Consider the following 23202-nt stretch of genomic DNA (forward strand, 5'->3'; position numbering starts at 1 on the left):
CTTGGACAAGGCACCTGTTCACTCCGCCTTACTGTCGTATGGTGTTCCACAGGGTTCAACTTTGGGTCCCCTGCTGTTTTCAACTTTCTCCTATAGGCCACTTTTGAAGGAAATTGAAGCTTTGGTGGCATTTTGTATGCATCTAAGGTTGTTTCTAATGTGCACTATAAATAAAGTTGAGTTAGTTGAAGAGGAAACGCGCCGACCATAAAAGGTAATTTACGTACGGATTAATAACTGCAGATTGTACGACTTCGACGATATTTTACCATATGTTTTTCCCTCAATAAAATAAAATTTGTGTCTGTTTTCAACATTTTATGTGGAGAATCCAACTAAATGTTCTCACTGCTCATATCATCTTCCACACTGGCAGCCATCAAAGCAAACCATGCGGAATGAAGCAATGAAGAGCTGGGCTGTCTCACACCGGCCACAACACACGTCCCCAATTAGCGTGGGTGAACAACAACAACAACAAATAGATCCAACTTGATGAATAATCAAATACTTGAGGACATTTTTAGTGCAGGGGGTAGTGGTGATCACCCAGATGGTCATGAAACAAAATTTGGCCGCTCCTCCCACGTCGAACGTGCGGAGGAAGCTCCTCTCCATGTCGAGAGAGGTCATGGACTTGTGTTGCATGCACGCCACAATGAAGACACACGACCGCAGCGCATTACCAGCTTGTCCAAGTCAGCACACGGCTTGATTTATTTATCATTCATTTTTAATGATTTATACCGCCCAACAAAAGCTGCCAGCTGCTGTATTAAGCCTTATTGGAATGCTGAATAACAGACGTTGACATGACGTTTGGCTCAACGCACACACGCGTACACACATACGCTGATGACCAGATTTTTTAGTGTGTGCTTTTCCTCAAGGGGGGGGGAGAATTTATGGAAATAATAGGCTTGGTTATGTGCGGGGCCACTCCACGCAGAGCAGGAACATTCTTGTAGGAACATGCTTTCAGCCGTAAAATGAAAAATGCGGATTCCTGACTTTGGGCTCAAGGACGTGTTGGCTTGTGTTGTTTTGCTGTTTGCACAAATACATGAATTTGTGAATTAGATACTTTGGAGTAAAATAAAATATTGATTATCAAAATGAGAAGCTGGTATTGCCATTGTTTTGGTGCCACCCATGCTGATTTTTTTCCGTAATAAGGCTGTATTTATGATGTACTTTAAAGTCCTTAAAAACATGTACAGTATTTCTACATGTCTTGTGTAAGTTTTTTATTATTCAAAACAAAAAAGTATGCATTTTGGCATAGACCTAACATGTGTGTATTTGTTTATTTATTTATTTATTTATTCATTTATTTTTATTCCCAACCCAGATTTTTCTACTTAATTCATTCATTAATCCATCTATAATCCGACTGTGTTTATCTTCACAGAAGCTTTGCACACTGACGTCACAAATGAATTGATTAGCGGTTTGATTGCAACCTCTCGATTGGTCCTCGAGTTTTGAACTTTGATGAAAATAATATTAATAAAACTCCCAAAGGCATATATGAAACCAGATCCAATAGAACCTCGAAGGTGGACCTTGGTCAACATGTGAATTGATGAAGTGTTTTGCGCCACTTTAAATAATGTCCCTAATGTCATGAAGTGTCAAGTGAGTGCACGAAAAAAGGTCAGCGCCTTTGCGAGTACTTTCCAACCGGGGACTTTTATTTAGCACGACTGAAGAGAAAGTATCAGTGCAGCACTCGACAACATCATCCAGTTTCCAGGAACATTCCCGCCGCTCCGAGACATCGGTGCGCGCCGGCAACGGAGCGTGAAAACACAAACGATGCGACACTTAAATAGAGCCAAAGCGTTGGGAATGCCAGACACATTTTAACGATGCTCTTTTGAACAAGACAAGATGAGGTGATTAAGGGTCGTCGGATGGGGGTGTTTTCTTAAAAGACATACAGCTTCAGTCAGAGCTCCTAAAGTACTTTCTTTACACTAAGTAAACAAAAAAGACATCTCTACCCGTTAGTGCTTTGTTTTTGTTTTTTTAAGATACTATTACATAAATAAACAATTTATTTTTCAGTGTTCAGAACAGACAGTTCCAGTGTGACTGGAAGACCGACATTAACTCCACCATATTCCAGTTGGCAGCAGAGGCTTCCACAGAGTTCTCCGCTCATATATATATTTATATATATATTTTTTTGGTACACCTCAACGCACCTTGCTTAGAAAAATGTGTCCCAACATGCGCCCCCCTTGTCCACTTGGGCGCAACTTTGCCACGCGTGAGGCTCTGGCGGTCCCGTGCGTACATCCTCGCATGAAGTCGCCGACTGGTACTTTGCATTTGACTCTGTGGAAAGCGATTTAAAGATTCTGGTGTGCAAAACGATGCCGTGAAGAGTGTCCGTCAGAGGTCCTTTTTTTCCGGTCCTCTACTTGCAGGTGAACACCTCCGTCCGCTCGCTGCACGTGTTGCACTTGACGAAGCAGCACCACTGGAACTTGCAGTTGCACTGCCACACTTTGGTATACTGGTGCGTGTTGTAGCCCCGCCCACAGCACATGAGGTCGCAGCCGTCCGTGTGCGGCGAGGTGCGGTTGCACAGGCGGCCCTGGGTGCCCACGCTGCCCGTGGCCGCGTCCTCCTCGCAGTAGTTGGGCGACCTCTCGATGTACACGAGGTCCGTGTCCATGGGCTTGCGATAGCCCTGAGTCTGCTTCACCTTCAGGTGGCTGGGCTGCCGCAGCCGGTTGGCCCGCATCACCTCCACGTGCACGGCTTCGTTGTACTTGTCCTTGAGCACGTAGCCGATCTCACGGAACTTGGGGAGCGTCGTCCAACACGTCTTGGTGGTGCAGGAGCCCGACACGCCGTGGCACTTGCACTCCAGCTTCATTCTTTCTTCCAGAACCTGCCCAATGCAAGAATATTGACGTCACTGACCACTTTGGAAAAAAAATTCCACGTCTATTCATTTGTCAGAAACTTCATCACATCTGAGCGTGCAAGCGAGGAGATGTTTAGCTTTGCTGAAGAAAATGCATCTGGAGAACATCTATGTACCTTCCTCCCCGCCTCATTGTTGTGCAGGTTCATCAGGCGCCGCGGCGTCTTCTTAATCTCCCGGGCGTCGACGAACCGGCGGGAGAACTCGATGCCGTATTTGATGTCGGCTGAGCAGCCGCCCCACTTCCAGCCTTCCTCCTGATTGTAGTAGCCCTGCTTCTCCCGGTCGCAGCCGCACTGGCTCAGGTTACCTTGGCTGCACGCCGCCGTGATGGCGTGGGCCACGCCCGCTGCCGTGATGGCGTAGGTGAACGCCGCCTCCCGGCTGCCTGCGAGAGGGGAAAGAAGAGATGGTTTGTTTGGGAAGCCTGGGTTGCCACTTTAAAATTCTCCACGCTAAACACGATCCATCAAGCGATTCAATATTTGGAAATAAATTGACACCTTGATAGGAGATTATTTTCCTTTCCCTGTTGCCTGCTGCACCTTTGCAGGAACGCGGTCTCATTTCTGACCACAAAGCATTGCGGGCCGTGCTTTTGGGAGTGCAGTGTTGGAATTTTTGTGTGGTGAGAGCCGGTCTAGGTGCTGTCCAAAGTGCTGAATTCCTCAACGGTAGCACCTTGTGTGCAGAAACCCGAACTGCAAACGACCACCGTGTTTGAGTGGACTGCCAGTGTGTTCGTTTTTTTTTTCTTTTTTTACGGGTTTGTTTCTAAAATAACTCTCAGATAGGGAGAGAGAGGGACAGATGAACACAAGACAGGACAAGGTGCAGGAATGAACACAAAGGCTGAGCTGTCCTCGGCTATTCCCCTAATGGCCATAAAGTCCTCTTGTCCAAAAAGGCCTCTTCAAGTCAAAAACAGACAGAGGGCTATGACGGCCTCCCGTCAATCACCCGGACGGCTCAGAGCAGCAAAAATAACAAGGACCAGAAACCATCTTTTGATATTTGTCATGTTCTCCACTCACTTGCAAATATTTGTCTCTCCTGGATTAGAAGCCATTTGCTCATAGAAGCCCATCAAGTCAGGCAGGTTTCCATGGTAACACAAACTGCTTAGTGTGCAGCTGTTGACATGTAATTTCTTCCTCGTCATTCACCTCTTGTTGACATTTTTTTTAAACACCCCAAAGATATTTTTGCAAAAAAGCTACCCGGTAGTTTCCTATCCTGCAGGACTAATAGCGCAACCGCGGGCTTGCTAGCTTGGGGACTGACGCACAACCTCTCGCCGCTACACCAGTCTGTGGTGGTGATGCACATCATCCCACTCAGAATAACTCAAAATATATGTTGACTTTTTTTTTAGCACCGCTTAAGACGATATAGGACTCTCATACCGAGAACTGTTATGAAGACCACTTCCTCATTTAGGTGAGCGGACAGGTGCACCGTAACAGAAAAATTATGTTCAATATAGAAAAAAAACATTTAACTATGAAAGGAGAATTTGCATATTTTATGCTCTTGTACATTAAAGAAAAAAACGTGTTTTTTTGTTCCTTCGTAGATTATAGTTCAAAAAGAAGGATGGATGCTACCATGTGGGGGGGCAGTGATGACTCAAGCCTTGATGACTCATCTAAAGAGTGCCCTGGGGCGCAGATCTCCGCCAGGGTTGATCAGTTGTGCAAAGCCATGTGTGCTCATTAATATTTTAAAAGGACACTTCCTGAACAAAAAGCGTAAAAAAATTGACATTGACATTTTGTCCTTCATCGTTCCCAGCGCGTCGTCAATCGCAAAATACATCGGAGTTGTTCCTCCCAAATCGATGCAGAGTTATGAAAGACCTCAATCCCGAGTTCAGAATTTCGCTGTGTTTGCCGCCAAACACAAGGGTGGGGTGGTGAAAAATCCAACCACAACACTGTTTTGTAACAGCAGTGCGTCTTCAAGTGTACTCGCCGTGCCCTTAGCGGAGGAAGGGCCTTCTTTTGGCGAGGAAGCCACTGCGGAGAAAAAGGCACCCGTAGAACTCTGGAGAGGCCGGCCGGCCGGCCCCAGTCTCCTGAAAGCCCTCCAGAAGGAACCACCCTGGGATTGCCTCGCTTGCTGCCAGTGGAAAATTGGAGTGACCAGAAAAACCTCAGAAAACTTGGAAACAAGCAGGACAGAAGAATGGCGGAATATTAAAACAGATGTCTAATGGAGTTTAGAGGCAAGTGTCTGGGGGGTGGGGGTGAGAATGGATCAGATGGGGAACCAATCTGAGCAGGTTCAGGTGGTCGCAGTGGGGTTGGAAGTTCATGGGAATTGTGGAAACCTTGCACCATCGAGAGGTTCGGTTTCTGGGCCCTGCTATTTAAAAAATGTATTTTTGTACGGTTGCTAGCTCTATTTTGGTTGCACCGTCATCTATTTTGGGTGTGATTCCACTGTCGACCACTAGATGGCGTCTGAGTATTTCGTTTGATATGGTGTCAATTTGAAAGAGGAAGAGTTTTTCTCATTACTCCTGTGTGCTGTAATGTGTTTGTATCATTTTGTGTTTACAAAATAAGTGATTAATGTCGGGATGGAAAGCTCTATTCCTATCTATAAGAATTTTTCCTTACGCAAAATGTTTCTATTCATGCCATGGAGTAATTCCAAAATTCCTCAGCTAAACGTCTGCTGGAGATTCACCAGACAAATTTCACCCCTTGTAGTCATTCATCAGGATGCCAGTTTAAAAGTCACATCCAAATATAAGCGACTCGGACGGAAGCCTCCATATGTGCTGACAACAGCACGTTGGACACCTGCCTGCTTATGCGGCCATGCCTGTGACGTCAGCGACGGGGGAAGGGGGACGCAAAAAGATGTCGCGGCTCGCCACTGGAGCTCCAGTCTGACTTTTTTAGAGCGGGAGTCAGGCGCGCCGCTAGGACAAATTTCTCATGACGCGGCACGGGAAGATTTACGAGCGTCGACGCTTGTACCGGCGGGTGGAAGCAGCGGGGTTGGCTGACCTCAGTCGGCCCCGCTGTCCTCGCCGCCTGCGGGGCAAAGAAAGGCACAGAGAGCAAGCATGAACTCCACGCTGTTGTTTTGCCAGCTAAAACTAGCAGAGGTGGCAAAAGTACTCGCACTCACCACAAGTACAAGTATAGATACTCGTGTCACTAAAGAATTGTAGAAGCACCGATTCAACTTCCTTAATATGTACGTATTGAAGTCAAGATTATGTTTTCCTTTCAAATATATCAAGCAAACCACACCCATTTTTTTGTTTTCTGTATCATATAAAAACATTCGACTCGTAATAGAAGCCATCAGTCACGCGACACGATGTTATGCTACATGTCACGCTAATTGTAGCTGTTGGCTCTTTTCCTCTATATTTATGCTAATTTTGCCGTTATCTTCCACTGAAATGTGGTTTCCAGTTAACTACACTCCTTGAATTTGCTCTTTCTCTGTTAGCTTCTGGGATGCTAGTAGCTAGCGGATACAGGGGCTAGCCGAAGACACTATGAAAATGTCCCAGGGGAGATTGGGTTAGACTGAATTGTTGTTCAAACACACACAACACACATATACACACACACACACTAAGAGCCCAACGGTGCTGCTGAATGGCCTCCCTGATGTTGATGGAGCCGTGAAGGGGAAAGCTTTTTAAAGGCCATCCCGGACATGCACTCACGACCTCAACACACATGCACACACACAAACACACACACAGGGAGTTTGTGCAGCTTAGAAAGCACATGCAGAGCAAACAAATGACTCTTGCAGTGAACAGAGGGAAAAGTGTCACCTGCTGGTGGCCCAGAGTGTCTACACCTGAGCGGACTAAACATGAAGCATGATGGTGAACATGTGCTACAAAAGGTCATACGTCAGTTTCAAAAGAATTGGACCCCCTAGAATTTAAGGTCAGGGGCCACTGTGCTTCTAAAAAAATATATATATATATTTTGAAAGCCTTTCAAAATAAAAGACATCAGTGATTTTAGTTTCCACTTTTTGCATTAGAATAAACAGTGCTGATGTGGCCGTGCCAGCGCTGACATCGTGTCTGAGAGGCCCCAGTCAAAAAAAATAGGGGAACGTCGGGAAAGTCGGAGGAAAACCCCTCGTTTTGTATACCGATGGGGGCCGCTACTGTTTTCCGTTGCACGCACTCTGTATGGTTGCTATGAGCGCTCCCTACAAATTACAGACAAAGTTGCGGTCTCTGAGGTTTGCAGCTTGAATTATTAGCTCAGCCTTGTTTCTGTTACAATAAAAATAATATTGTTTTACCAGAGACATCCGGGTCCCACGTTCCGCATGGGGGGGGGGACGTGACACGCTCGCGGCCCGGCGACACACACCGCAGGCACCTAGACTAGCGGAGTAGCGGCGAAGCTAAAACAACCATTCCCAGTGAGAAGTGAGAGCCGCCTCCGAGAAGACTGAGCTGGCACTAAGTATTTTTGCTCAAATCTCCCCTGAGGTGGAGATGGAGCAGTGGGACTTGTTAAAACAAGCACAGCAAACTCCGCTCCTTCGGTTTTGAGCTAATAATGAGCCACATATTGTGAATGGAGCGACGAGCGGGAAATAATCTCCTGGCAGCTTCACTTCAACCACTCCACTATAAATGATTCATTTTGTAAACATGGAAGACAAGTCTTCCGTGAGCCCCCAAATACCGTTTCTGGAAGTTGAGAAAAGCATCCCGACACAGATTCTGAGCGAGAACCTTGTTGTTCTTCTACACTTGGTCCCCGCTTGACCCCCTACCCCCCCTCCCCTTGTGAAGCCCATCACCTAAGTGGCCCGGTCGCGGTGTGATTGTTGGCACATGTAAAATGTCCAGCGAGTAGAGAATACAGTGATTGTGCGGAACAAAGCGTGCGGCGAGATTACGGTTGATCCTCTCGCATCCTGCTTCCTCCGCCGTCTAGCGGCGCTGGCAGACACAGGCGGACGCAGATCTCACCGATAACGCTAATAGGGAGGGGCGGGAGGTTGAAGGGTAGGGGGGGGTCGGCAGAGCAACCCCAGGCGGCCGTGTCAGCAGACGGAGAGAAACTCCTGACTCACCCACGCACTTATGAATGAACACCGACGCAGGTCAAAGGAAAGAAGGGAGGTCCCCGCCCTAGATATGGCGGTGGGATGCGTGAGATGACCTTTGGCCGGCCCACGCGGCGGATAACAAAGAAGGCATCTCGCTCGGCTATCCGACGCAGTGGGAGCGCGCACGAGCGTCGTGTTTTCTCTGGCCTGCGCGCCGAGGATGGTCAGACAGGATTGCGAGCGACCACATGATGATGGGCTGAAAAACGGGCCTCCATCCATCCATCCATCTACTGCCGCCGCTCTTCCATCTCTGCACAATGCACGCATCATTACCACATGTTCGGCCGCACGCTATCAGACAATCGCGTCGGTTCTCACAGCACGGTGCTGTAATACCGACCTGACCCGTGAATCATGCATCATCGAGAACCGTGTTTGGAAAAGGCCAGACAGAAGCTGAACAGCAAGTGGCCTTCAGCTTCAGTTCTCCTCGACTTTGCGGTGGTCCCAATACTTTTGTACACATCAACTCGGATCTCCCCGCGTGCGTTTTCAACGAGTCCAACTCAATCCTTCGGCTCTCATTTCCTTTTCCTTTGTCAGGCCGAGGAAATAAAGCATGAATGGAACATAGTGGTCATTTAAATACATTTCACGTCCTGTTGCCAGTTCATTATTAGCTTTCGGTCGGACCGCACTTGTCATACGTGCGAGGCTATGATTTCACCACAAACGGCCATCGAGTGATTCCGAGAAGAGGGCGGGCGCTCCCATAATGCGTTTAAAATGTGCGAGCATTGTGTCGCGCTAGCTAGCTCGTGACCACAGCTGGCAATTAATGGAGACTCCCATAACAATAGAACGGCAATTATGGAAATAGTAATGACATGTTAGGAAATGATGTACATTTTTCTTCATTGCCCCGCATGTCAGCACTTGGACCTGACTCCCTAAACAAATAAGCGAGCACGCCGCGTCCAGAATGATTCCGCTCTGTTTTCGCAGCGCTCGTTCTCCTCCTGTCTCCGTCTATCTGCTCTGACCTTTCCCCTCCACTGCATCGCCCCGGCCGGTCTCCAGCAGCTCTTTCCACACAAGTGCTTTTCAATGAAGGCGCTGACGTAAACATCCTTTATCTGACTGGACGCATTTTTTTTTTCTGTGTCGGGCCCCTTGGCAGGTGGATTCGCGGATGGCGGAGGTGGATGGATGAAAGACGAGGGGGGCTGCCGGGGAGTAGCTGCAATCGTGGGAGGATGGGGAAAATCCAAACGCGAACACGCCCGCCCGCTATTGTCCAGCCGTTCTACCATTTAAGCGGCCAACATTCCACATTCTTCTTTTTGCAATCATGATTCTGATGCTAAATTAACGGGCAAAATATGCTTGTAAAAATTGGCTGCACCTCAGTTACATTCACATTTGGTGGCATTCATCTTCTTTTTACACTTTTACACAAACAAGTGTTAGACAACTAGTAAACAAATGATAGCCGACTAGCATCCCGCTAGCAACAGTCAGATAATATATATGTCTATGTCAACATAATAATATAAAAATTGTAATTTGGCCTAAATCATTTGAGTATTTAGTACCTAGGTATCAAACCCGAGGCCCGGGGGCCAGATATGGCCCGCCACATCATTTTATGTGGCCCATGAGGACAAATCAAATTCATGTCAGTACTAAAATTGCAAATTGTTTTCACTTTTAAAAAATAGAGATATTGCTAGTATTTCTTTTATCATTCATCAACTTTTGACTTTTTTTTTCACTATTTATTTCCATTTATTGAGCGGCTTTCAAGATCAGGTGTGCGCACAATGACGCAAAGCAACAAGACACACGGCAGCCATCTCTCAGCAAAGCACGGTGACCCGCACAAGTGCAACGGCATCCATTCCTCTCTTTGCTGACAGCGACATCAAACTTGTGTAATAGCTCACCAGCGGTACAACCAAACAAAGGCCTTTCAAGCCAGGCCAAGCCCCAGCGAGGCCGGTGACAAACTGGCTGGGAAGTCAAACAGAGGGTAACCGGAGCGCTCCGTTTTACGACGCCCCGTCTTTGATGCTGAGTGTAGCCGCTGAAAGGTGTCCATTTTCAAGCTGCGCTCAACAACATCAAGTGCGTGGCTGTTTGAAAGAGTGCAAATAGGTCAAAATGTTGCTTTTAAGAGGCGTTTTAAGTGCTTGGGCTGTTGAGGAAATGCAACAGGAGTGCTTTTTGAACAACCGGTGAGGCCAAAGATTAAAAACATACCGGATGTCATTCATACAAAATGCCAATGTACTACATTAATCGGAACCCCGACACGTTTTGACATTTGAAATCCTCTAAAGGTCATTCTTTAAGTGACGTGGGCTCTAAACCAGCCAACGGTGATATTTAGTGATCATCATCGGAGGGATTTTGTAACTGAAAAGGGAGCCAAACAGCTTTATATGATGATGATGATGATGATGGTTTGGAGATGGAATTGGAATTTTCTTTTTGCAGAGGTGTATTCCATGATTTCATACGTCCCGCGAAAGAATTCCATAACATACTTTGACAATTTTAAATAACACGACAAATTCTGGAAAAACAGCACAGGCAAAGATGTTGATGGCAGGTGTTTAAAATAGACATTTTTTTTGTGTTTTGTTTCCACAGCGTCTAGAACTGACAAGGGAATTCTTCGCTCACGTCTGTGGTCTCCCGCGACGACCGAGCGGGAAGCTAAAAAAAAAAAATGCTGCCAAAAGTGAATGCGTAGCCTTCCTGTCTACTGCACCAGAGAGCTTCATCGCTCATTGGATTAAACTAAAATACCTCATTGACAAGTATAAACAAGCACCTGCTAACAACATATCCTCTCAAAAAATATAGAAAAAATATATGTATAGGGTAGAATTATTTTTACATTTTATAGTGTATTAAATATTTCATTATTTGACTTGGGAATCTTACCAAGAAAAAAAAAAAAAAAAGGAAAAATCCAGGAAGTGAAAGACAGGAAGCAGGAAGTGAAAACAGGGAAGGAGATAAAGGTGTCACACCTGTGGTGAGGTAAAAAAAATATAAAAAGACAGACATTATTTGGAAGGAAGTGAAACCAGAAGCATGAAGTGAAGTGAAATATATCAGGATTTAGTTGTTGGACATTTAATAGTCCCAGGACGCTATTCTATGAAGCATATTTTCTGCCATTTTTCTTTTTTCGGACATGCTGCTGGATCTTTTTTATGCCTGGATTGGAGTCAACAAAATAAGCTAAGTGATAACACACACACACATACACACATGCACACACACACACACAAACACACCCAGCCACAACTTTGAGCTACTTGTTGTTTTCTGGTTGGCGGCCATTTTGACTAACCAGAGCATGCCTCTGTACAAACAACCCATTGACCTCAATTTTATGACTTTTAACCGATCCACCATGGACTTTCCTCCACTGCTTCTTCAGCTTGTACAACAAGCCATCGTGAGTGATGTTTGCAGTACTGTGTTGATATAAAGTTGGCCTGTGCTGTTTGAAAATAGTTGTTTGGCCTTTTTTTTTTTTTTAGAAGCGAGTCTCTTGATGCCAAAATGGAACCGTTCTTATCAGTCCCATGGAATCAATTTGTGACTTAAGAGTATTTAGCTGGAACTGTAGCTTGATATTCAATATGATACCGTCAACATTTTATTTTGCAACCCAACGTTTTCACTACAACTTATCCGCAGACTTGACAGCAGCATTTTTTTTTTTTTTTTTGCCAACCTCAACCCAATCGTACCACAGCTAGAGGAAATGCCGTGTTTATGTTGGTTACATCCCAGCTGTTGATGACAAGCAAGTTTTTCTCCGAAAGTCTGCATATGACGAGAATCGTAAAATTACTCTGCGAGTTCACAAAAGGGGCAAAGTTGACATCTTGAGAAAATGTTGAGGTTTTAAGGACACGTTAGCAAGTTTGTTGTAAGTTTCGGCCATCAACAGCTCGTTAATGAATGTGCTTCTATTAGGTGTGTTGAAGGTCGGAAACGTCTCAATCATGCAGGACAGCGCCCCCTCGAGGACTTGAGGACTTGTGAGATAAGGTAAGATCATCTTTCATTGTCCCATACTGATTAAATTAGCAAAGTACCAAGAACTAAACGCTTCTGGGGGTTTCGCTGGAATTGTGGCTGCACTTGGGCGTGACTCAAATCAATCAACACAGATTCACCACAAGCATCAGAAAGACAAAAAGCAGGCCTTGTTAGTGTTTTTCCTCAAACCAACAAGTACCGATTGAAAATTTGGGAGCGCCACTGAAACGAAAAGCAGCACATTCCCAACAAAGACAAAATGATTTGAAACAGAACCTTTGGCCTTAACGAACGACCCGGCCGCAACATGGCGGCCGCAAAGTGAGATGACAGATATTGTAAAACAAAAACAATGCACCCAAACGTGTGTGTTTTTTTCTTCCCAAACGTCTGCTTCACATCTTTTTTCTCGCGAAGAAGCATAGCGAGCGACTGAAGCCAATTAAAAACAGATGTGTCCGACGAGTTGGCTTAGAACTCCGCCATTAGCTGTCCTCTCATCTGCAATATCGTTTTTCAAATGTAGATTTTAGCAGGGCTTTGCGTGTTGCGGCTAACCGGGCGACCCGTTTCAGCAAGGCCCAACGCGGCATTTGAGGACTCGGATGGGCAAGTCGCGTCGAGCGGAGCTGACCTGAACTCTTACACAATAGCACGGCAAAGAGTGTGATGTGAGTTGCTGGTTTGAGTTTTGGACCGTGTGATGTGTGCACCTCTGAAGAGCCACATTTCATAGACCGCAGAGGGACTGTATGGTACCGCCACACATTTTATGCATCTCAAAATGAGACAAAAGGATGGCCCCAGACTTGATGGAAAGTCTGAGGTTTCAATAGCATAACCACAGGATCGCAAGCGCTGAATTCTTAAGCTAACACTAGCTTTATTCTTGTCACTCATGTTCATTGTCCAATCCAAACTTTAGATACACCTGTTTTGTCAGCTCATCAAAGATGTGTTAACAAGAAATACTTGACAATACCACTCTTGCCTCGATTGTGTAGCCACTTTTCCGCTCATTTGTGTAGTGACGTGAAAGCGCTATGCTAGTTAGCCGTTTGTCTACCTTTTGCATTTGTGGATAGTGGGAACGAATGCATCGAGACTAAAAAAACGATGCCAAGAAAGAGGACAAATCTTGTCGTATTTGTTGAACCATTTTGAGTTAAGCTACTTCCTGATTCATGTGGATACATTTTTAGTCGGCTACTTCATTGTTAAAGGAAGTTTTGAGTAGACCAATAAAATTCTCTACCATTTACATTCTGGTAGATGGGGAAAACTTCCATTGAGACTCATACGGTAACCATTAAGACATTATTTCACAAAATTACAAAAACAAAGCCTCATTTTTGTCCACTTTTTGCTAGGTTGCCTCTTATAGGCGATGAAATTTTTGAGCAACCCTTCTAACCAACAAGCTAACCAAACAACTACAAAGCCAGACACACTAAAATGGCAAATAATGACGCATCATCGAGTAAAGCTCAAAGCAGATCACAGGAGAAGCCAGGCAAAAAAAAAATTTTTGAAAAACACCTCCAGCCTTTTTGCAATAGAAGCCCTACTGACCTACACGCAGCTCCTGACCGAAGACCGTCCTCTCCCCCAGCGCCGAACAGTTCCAGCGGCCGTAGCGGAACTGATACTGACACTCATTGATGCCCATCTGGGCGCCTTCGCCCACAACAATGATGGCGTCCGGGCGGCTCTGGCAGATGGCCCGCTGACGAGGCGCCAGCCCGGGAATCTTGTTGCAGATAATGTTGGCACCCAGAGCCACCACTGAGGACAGGGCCCTGCCAAGAGGGGGAAAGAGAGGCAAAACCGTCAGTCAAGAATATCGCTCGAAGATGCACGCGCTCACGCTCAGAACCAAAGTGTTCAAATTTCCTTCCAAAAAGGAGGCTCGCTTACTCTTCTCCACGCTATGATTCATTTCAACCACTGATTGATGCACCTTCCGTAGTAAAGTGAAAGCCTCGTAGGGCTTTCATTCAGGCCCGCTGCACACTTCTTTTTTTTTATCAGCCCGTGGCATATCCGAATCATAAATTAAAAGGCATGGCCTGCAAACATTAGGAGAAGTTAAAGCGATTCAAATGTATTAGTTTTGAATAGAATTTCAAACCGCAATTGGTTTTAATGGTATTACATTGCATTTAAAATGTTTTGAAAAATGTAATGTTATATGATCCATCCATGTCACACGGAAAATTGCAAAAACTACAATATCTAAATACATTGTGATGAGAGACCATGCTAATTATAATTAAAAAAAAAATAGTCACCTTATTAAAAACAAACAAACAAACAAAATTAAAGCTACGTGAATTTTATGACAACAAACTATGATAAAAATTTGACTTGGGCAATTCAACATATTTCAAAATTTGTCAATGTGAAAATTTTCTTTCCGACTTTTCACAATGCACAAGAAATGAAAGTTTACAGAGCTGATTGTTTCTTGTATCCTTCCCCAACTTCAAGTTATAAGTAAAAGCAACTCATCAAACTATTTTGTAGCAAACATCTTGCTTGCATTGTTGTGCTAGCAAACATTGTTGCCATCGATGTCAATAAGTTCCGACTTAAATGACTTAAATGTTGGAGCCCCCCAAAGTACAAGTTATGTTTTTTTTACAGCGTAGGAAATAACCCACAGAAGTGTGTCCTGCTGGTTTTGTAATTGTGATGTTGGGATGTAAAACGGCCATGTGGGATGAGAACATATCTGAATCTCTCAAGTGATGTCGACACCATCATCATCATCATCCGCCGCATATGATTTGATTTAAACTACAATCAACACATGGCTCATCAACATCCATGGAAACCTCGCAAGCGGAGAAACCCTCCGATGGGAACCCAATAAATTATATAAGCCCCAAATGCCTGCATCTCCGCTCGTGTGATGTTGATGATGATGCAGACTTGAGCTTATAGCCAATTATCGTAAAATAAAATATAAGGTTCCTTATGATTTGCAGCTCTTTTACATTAATGACAAGCACATGGGGCACATTATCAAGACCTCATCTGAAGGTGACTAAATGCGCACATGCTTGCAGACAAGCATATTTGCACCAAAAGTAACTTCGCCCACCCTGCGACTGTTTAAGCCGGCGCAGGGGCGCAGATGCAAACTTTCCGGGGGGGCACCCAGTCAAGTATGACGTCGCCCACGGCGAGCTGGCGCAGGAGACACCAGACTTATTCCAGCAGGGATTTGAGCTCTCACACGCATTGCAAAAAAAAAAAAAAAAAAAGAAAGAAAAACTCTTTTGGTTGGAGATTAAGAGCGAAACATTTGATGGATGGCGAGAAGTCGCGTTCTGACAACGGCTTTTTCCACCCAGACAAGGAACGCAAATGAAACCCAAGTGCAGCTGTTACCAAAGTGACGTTGCCTCGCTTCACTCGGCCTAAAAGCGTCTTGTTGGAATCAAAATCTCCAAAAACGAAACAAAATTTTGAATTTCATCACAGAAAAAAAATGCTAGTTAAAAAATAAAGGGGGGCAGAAATTGCCCTTCTCGTTATCTTGCGTATGTCATTCACCTCATTGCCCTCTTGCTGCTCCGCTGACCCCGGCGTCACCCCTTTTGCAGTACACGCGGTCGCCCACGGCAACGGCGACATCCCATCCATAGCAACCAAACTCATTGTGTTTGCTTCAATGCGGTCTCTGGCTCCGACTCTGAACCGAAGCGGCGCTTTGCTAATCGGCGCTCTGACAAAATGATGGCAATCGATGGCCTTGCGAGACAAACTTGCATGGAAATCGAAAATCATTACAGAAAAAGCATTTGACAAATCCCCCACAAATATTGAGGAGGCCACCGTACTCCTTTTTTACACAGCGCCCCCTATTGAGCATACTGAGAACATTACATTGCTGTTCAAGTGAAATGTGTGGCAAGATACAAAGAAAATAAGCAGTTGGACGTGAAAAGAGGAAAGACACTATTAACTAGTGACCAATTTGAGTCAAACCTATGCCATGTCAGTGAAAAGTTTTATTTAATTACAATTATAACACATGCAATTAGCCATTAGCGTCATCAAGGATTGGAACAAGTGCTCAAATGTAATACTACCATATAAAAAATATTGTTGGATGGATTATTATGAGTCAGTGAAAGAGGAGAATTAAAAATTGGAGCGGCTCATGATGATGCAGAGCGCTGGCAGCCGCAGTAATACCTGCGCCTTACTATCTTTGGAAGGCAGAATTTTTGATGGAGAGCGGCCGGGAACTCCGCTTCCGCTCCGAGTGACTCAGAGTGGAAACCCACATTCCGTTGAGCATCTTTGCCAACGTGACCTGACAAGTACAACCCCCCCCCCCCAAAAAAAAACGGGGACATCCGAGTGGCTCTTACATCACTGTGTCGTGTGGCCCTCGAGACAACGTGGGCGGCCGACGTCATTGCAGACGTTTTTGCGAAGCCACCGTCTCATTCGTCACATGGAACGCTGTGTGAGTCGCAATGAGGCAGCTTCAGCTCCCAGGCATGAATCTTACAGAGGAATGCACTCACAAAAATCATGCCTGGGACATATTTTAACTTGGATGGACGATTACCCCCCCCCCCCCCACACACACACCTCAAGAGCAGGAAATGTTGTGCTTTAGGGCTGAATGGGATGCGATCTGCTCTCTCCACTCAGCGTGGGTGCAGATGCATGCAACTCCCCCAACTCTCCCAAACAACAGCGGTGCCTTGAGATAAGAATGACCCGAGTGACAAGTTTCTTAAGATACGAGCAGTCATCTGACTTATTTTTTTCTTTTTATTTTGGGCGAGCGCGAAGTTGATATGAGTGGAAAATGCCAACATTAGCATCAATAGGCGCCGTTTTAAAATCCTTTAAGTACTGGATATTTGAACACAAACGGTGGAGCAACACATGTAGACAGTCATTTAAGTTGCAAAAACTTTCAAAGATAAATTATTTACATTTATGGCAACAATTTTAAAGTCGAGGACAACACAAGGAACAATTAAAACTTAAAATTCTATTGAAGCCTATTTTCCGGCCTTTGCGGTCATATAAGTGACCTTGTACACATTCAACTGGTCACCTTGTCTATCGCAGGTCACTTAAGGGAAAAACAACCGAGTACCCCCAAAAGTTCCACGCAAGCATGATGAGCACTTACTTCGAACACGGAACCTCAGAACTGTGAGCCGGTTGTGCCAACCACTATTGCACCGTGCTGCCCCAACAAGAAACTTGCATAATCCAAATAAACAACGTGTTTGTCTGTAACGTGCAAGCCTCGACTTGGGCGCCGTATGCGCCTGCACTGAGCGTAGCCCACTTTTAACTTTGGGGGGGAAAGAAAAAAAAAAAAAAAAAACACCCAAAACCACACATCTATTTTAGCAGCAGGTTTGGGGTCTCCGGGCAGCAGAGGAAGCGGGCAGAAAGCGAGAAAACAAGCAAAAGAGCAAAAGAATGGCTTAGTAATTACTTTGCAAGTCCGGATCCTGCAGGGATGATTGTTGTTTAATTAAAAGCCGCGCGGCATTAGGGTGTCAATCAAGTGATGAATGGACTCACTGGGACGGTGAGGTCATAAGATAACACTCTGCGACTTTTCTCGCCAATTCGACAGCCTGGTTCATTTGTTCTTGAACATCTCTGCCACTCAGTGGCCAAAATGAAGCCGGCAAGTAGAGAGAACTTGGTCCAAATCTTGCACCGAATGTGTTCAATTGAAGTTTGCGTGACAAAATGTCACCCGAATGCAACTTGAGTGGCTTAATGAAGTTGATGAAGTTAATTGGAGCCAACTTACAGGTAGCTGCCACTGGTGAGGATGAGGAAGATCTGCGGGTAGTAGACTGACAGCAGAACACTGCGCGACGAGAACAGGATCATGATGACATGGAGGAGCCAAAGCGGCTCAGGCGCCTCGCACGGGGGATGAGCAAGATGGCAAAACACACTTTCAATTTTTCAAAATAATTAAAAAAAAAAAAAAATCCGTTGCTCTTAAATCCCAGGTCTGTCTTTTAAAAAAAAAATTAAAAATAATAAAACAAAAACCCAGCTCCCGAGTCACGCCGCTCCGAGCTGCCGTAGCCGAGTGAGCGGGGCCGGGGCCGGGGTGCGCTCTGACATGTCTCCGCAGCGGCGGCGGCGCGGCAGCGGTGGTGGTGGGTGATGCGTTCAGGGACCTCGCATGGCAGAAAAGTGCCTGTGCGCGCTCGGCTCCGCAGTCGCGGCTGCCATTGGGCGGCCGGAGACGACTGCAGTCCGCCCACTTTGCCACGGCGGGACAATAGGAAGAGGTGGTGGTGGGGGGGGCTTGCAGTGATCCGAGGTTTCATTCATCATCAACTGCACCGCACTCCCCACCGCCACCCCTCAGAATACCCCCCCCCCCCCAAACAACAACAAACACCGGCATCGCAACTCCTTGCGCGCAAAAAGAGGAGCGTTCAAATCAGCACATTTTTTTTTGGGGGGGGGGGAGGCAGGATGAGTCAGTCTGCATCCACAAGTTGGTGTTATATGCAAGCTTTGGGCTGGAATACGACGAATATTCCCCCGGCTTCTAAAATAGCACAAAAGTTGTATTGTCCGTCCCAAAAGCCCTCTTTGAAAGACGCTCTATGTAAGGGGTGGGCAAAATATGGCCCGTGGGCCACAAATGGCCCACTCTCTTCTTTAATCCAGCCCACTGAGCATTTACATTTTCAAGAGGTATTTGTTGTTAATTTGGTCATTTTGCCAGGCATTAGAATTTACAATGATTTTTTATTTGTTGATTTATTGTAGGGGAAAAAAAATCCAGGATGCATTTGTGTCAACACATTTAAGAATCCAGGCAAAGAAATGAAATAGCTGCAGAAATTTCAGCCTATGCATGTTTGCGGACGTGTGCATGTGTGTGTGAGCGTGTTGCTATGGGCCTGTCAGTCAACACCTGCAGGCTTCAGTCGTCGTAAATGAAGAGGGTACAATGAAAGATTTAGTGAAAGTAAAGGGATGGAAGGAATGAGCTAAATGGTCGGGCTTAGTAAACATAGTAAGAGCACCACACACACACACATACACACACTGCATATTGTCAGTACAATGTCATGCGATATGAGCATCTGTGGAGCTCCAAGTGTGTTTCACGCTTCACTCCACATGAGCTTCTTCTTCTCCCTACTTCTATATTTCATTTACTATCTGGCTAGACACTCAGCCGCAGCCACGAGGCCCACCTGCACAAACAAACAACTCCACGATGCCCATCACAAACGTCCAGCAATGTTTATATTTGGCAACGTAAAGCAAAATGGTGGTGTGTGGCAGGTGTATTGCCGCTCGAGTCGAATTGGAGAGGACAGAAATGGGGTAAGAAAATGTAAATGTGAGAGTTTCGCTGATCTGAGAAATGTAGATTTGATGCCAGAAAGTGCACATGAATGACTGAATGAAACTTTTTGCAGGGTGCAAAATAATGAGACATACTGATCTAATTTTTATATAATTACATTGGATTGCATAGATTTGTTCGACAAGACTTTTAAAAAAATTGGGTGAAAAATAATCCAAAATGAGTAGAGACGACCCAACTTTGGGAATTATTTGACCCCAAAACCTAAAATATTGCCGGTGGCGACTCCAAATGAATCGTTTTTGTACAACATACATTCACACACAAAAAATTGTTATTTTGTTGATGATTCACTTGACCCAACTTTTAAATAACCCAAAAGTTGCCTGACTCCTGTTTTTTTACATCTCTTTTTAGCATGCATAAAGGGATTTTGATTTGGAAAAGGGAAAAAAATGCAAATATAAGATTCTTTTTGGTGCACCCCTGCAAATTTCCAGCTCACTTTCATACATTTTTATCTTTTTTTATATATCATGCTCTAACACCACATGGGCTATACCTCGGCGTTTTAATGACTGGTTTCTAAAATATGGGAACCATTTTCCCTTAAAGTCCAGCAATCTCCCTTCTTATCAATCATATTAGTGCAAATTGTTCCGTGAGTTTTGCGTCTTCTTGTGTGTTCTCCTTAAGTGTGCAGAGGCGGTAAGGGGAGGGATGAGGAGAGTTAAAGCTAAACAGGTAAAAACTCAGTCTAGGCCGATGGAATGTGGAAATACAACTCTGGCGTGGTGCTATTAAAGAAAAAAAAAAGGTATGCATGGCTGCAGACAGCAACAGGAATGGTTGGGAATGACACTCAAGCACGACTTCTTGCCTCATCCTGTTGATCAAAGCAGCTTCTTGCGCGGAGAAGCTTTATTCATTTTTTTTTCTCGTTGGTTGTGTTGCACGCAACTAAAACTCACCCGAGTCTGAGGTAGATGATGCCCAAACACAGGAACACGGGGTACAGGGTCCAGGTTCGGAGGGGCTTGTGCATGGTCGTTGCCACTCCGTCCGTGGGCCATGCACTGTACGTACTGGATGCGTAACCACAAAGCGACTTGCTCCCCCCCGCCACCTCACAACCGGCCTACTTAACTAAGTAACTAACTAACCCTTCCACATGCACGGATGGCGACTTTTTCCCGCGGCACCGAGATCATGTAGAACCGTCCCCAGGGTGCAGTCCATGGTCCGGTCCGGTCCAGAAAGTAGCAGGTGAAATGTGCTGGTGGACGTGTCCTCAAAAAAAAAAAAAAAAAAGATTGGATTACTTGTTCCGTCCGATCTTCTTTGAGCTACTCTAATTAAATATTCCCCGAGTACCTTTCTTTAAATTAACTCCATGGTGTCCTGACGCCAGACAGGTAAGGAAAGCCTCGCATGGGGGAGATGTGCACGCCTTCTTCTCCTCCTCCCTCCTCCCACGCGTGGATATGCAGATAATAATGGGGCCGGGCTTTGCTTCCACGCTCGCCTTGTTGCAACACAACAAAGTGATGATGCCAAATGATGCCTTTTATATATAACACAAAGAGAGAGGGGGGGGGGCTTTTTTTTTTGTCACTTTGCAGTGCAGCGTTTGCGGCTTTTTTTTTTTTTTTTGCGCCACAGCAGCACGCCCCACAAAGCCAAGGCGCAAGTGGAATGTGTCTTCCACAAAGCAGCAGCGTGACTAATAATAATAACAATAATGACTAATAATAATAATGAGAAGAACGCAGAACTGGCGTCAGAGATGCGGGAGAAGTCATTCAGGATGTGTCAGTCACGCCGATTGGTGATGAATGGCGTGCAAAGGACATAAATTATACTGAAGAGGAAAAAAAAAAACGTTCCCATCACTCGGGCTTGATTGTGGTTGAATTCTGAGCAGATGTGCACCAAGTGTGAGTGGCGCGTGTGTACGTCACAAGACTCCCCCTGCTGTCCAAGCATGGGAAGTACTCTTCAAACTTTCAAACGTAAATTATTGACAATTGCGGCAACGATGTTAGCACAACAAAGCAAACAACCGCTCTGTACACTCATTTCTTTGTTGTGAAATGTGCCAAAACAAAACTTCAAATGTTTGTTTGAATTACCCATCTTGAAAATTTGAATTAACATTTTGTTGTTTTTCACACTGACTAGCTAAAATTTGCCTCCCTTTGATTATAAGCGATTGAATAGCGGAGCTGTTTTAATCATTCCGCGTCATGTAGGCCACCAAAATATCAGAACGAGCTCTTGTCGGAATGCAAAGCAATTGTGCGGCAGTCCAAAGCGGCGTAATTAACGCGGTCGTCGACGAATACCTCCCTGACGGTTTACGGCCTTCGCGTGACATGCAAATAAGACGGCACGTGTCCCTAATATTGTGGTTGACCTGTGTACAAACCGCTTTCCATGTGTACCGAGGCACAATTTTGGTTAACAATCCGCATTCTGGTGTCAGTAATATGATTCTCGGGTTTCCACACGCACCTCAAAAGTATCCGTTAAGAAAATAATAGTAATGTGAGGAATCTTTATTTTCCCTAGACCAGTAATCGTCTACCGCTCATCTGGCTTCTTTCCTCATCTGCCTGGCAAAGGAAAAAAAAAAATGTTTTAAGCGAGCCCGCTCCCACCCTCGACCAAATTTTATTATGCTAGCATGGTCCTTTGAAGCCACGAGCGCCGCATGTTTCCAAGAAACAAAGTGCATGTGATGAAAAAAAAAAAAAACGAGGGGGGGGTGAGTGGCTAGCATGCTGTAATAATGACGGCGTAAACTACAATTACAGACGCGAGCTATCTGTGCGTGGGGACCACGAGAAACAGACACGACCGCAGGGGCCTTTTGTTTCAAGGCATCTCGCCGTTGCGGTTGTCGAGGCCTCTCCCTTCAAAACACGCCCCGTCGAAATTCCAGACGGATTTTTTTTTTTTTTTTTTGGAGACGTAATCAAAGTCAACGTGCAGGTCTGATGGCGACGCGTGTTTGATGTCTGGGCTGTAAAACGGCGACCGGCTTTGTTTGTCTTCATGGGAACCTTTTTGGTTTGTTTAATGAAATGTCGCAAAGTTGCGATTCTCAACGTTTGCTTCGCTCGCTAATTGGATGTGAAGAATCGGAACTCTTTTAACGGGAGCAGGATTGACACTAGAGCAAGAATGTCAAAGTCATTTTTGTCGCGGGCCGCATTGTAGTCATAGTTTCCGTCGGAGGGCCATTATGACTGTCAACGCAACACAACAAACTGATGAATAACTAGTTTTGAAATCAGAGACTAGTACAAACTGATCAAATAGTTTAAAAAGATGAATGGCAATAAAAAAAAATTAAAAAGTGAAGACAATTTGTAATTTTAGTAATGACACAAAGTCGATGCACAATTTGTCTTCAAATGATGTGTCGGGCCGTATCCGGCCCCCGGGCCTTGAGTTTGACACCATGCACGTTTGGTGCGTGTCGACATTATGTCACTCACTATTGGCATTGCCGTCTCGCTGTCCCCATACACACACGCACACAAACACACACAAACATAAAGAGCGCCATCCGGCACGCCAAGCCGGCCCACGAATGCGACGCATATGCACAAAGTCACAAATCAAAGTCGAGAGCGGACACACACAGCGACACACATACACACACACACATACACACACACGCTTAGAGTGTAGCACTTGGGTGGTACGCAGAGGATCTTGTGACATGGTGTTTATTTAATTTTAAAAAGCTGTGGCAGGGATGAGAGCATCTGGGTCA

General features: G+C 45.3%; 1 protein-coding gene across 3 annotated transcripts; it reads right to left on the minus strand.

Moving 5' to 3' along the window:
• Positions 1–1673: 1673 nt before the first annotated feature.
• wnt7bb (wingless-type MMTV integration site family, member 7Bb) lies at positions 1674–20953 on the minus strand. 3 transcript variants are annotated; one of them, XM_088378983.1, is made up of 5 exons: positions 20793–20953; positions 20390–20708; positions 13646–13872; positions 3058–3329; positions 1674–2905 (listed from the first exon to the last, which is right to left on the minus strand). In XM_088378983.1, exons 2-5 carry the CDS (start codon positions 20461–20463, stop codon positions 2426–2428), a joined length of 1053 nt encoding a protein of 350 aa, XP_088235109.1. In that variant the 5' UTR covers positions 20464–20708; positions 20793–20953; the 3' UTR covers positions 1674–2425. The 3 variants fall into 3 exon arrangements, with proteins under 3 accessions (XP_088235109.1, XP_088235107.1, XP_088235106.1); XM_088378981.1 differs by having other exon boundaries at positions 20390–20953; XM_088378980.1 differs by lacking the exons at positions 20390–20708; positions 20793–20953 and adding an exon at positions 17883–18313.
• Between the last annotated feature and the right edge of the window lie 2249 nt (positions 20954–23202).

This window comes from Syngnathus floridae, chromosome 6, assembly GCF_059516105.1.
Source record: "Syngnathus floridae isolate MCC-2025c chromosome 6, RoL_Sflo_1.0, whole genome shotgun sequence".
Lineage (NCBI taxonomy): Eukaryota > Metazoa > Chordata > Actinopteri > Syngnathiformes > Syngnathidae > Syngnathus > Syngnathus floridae.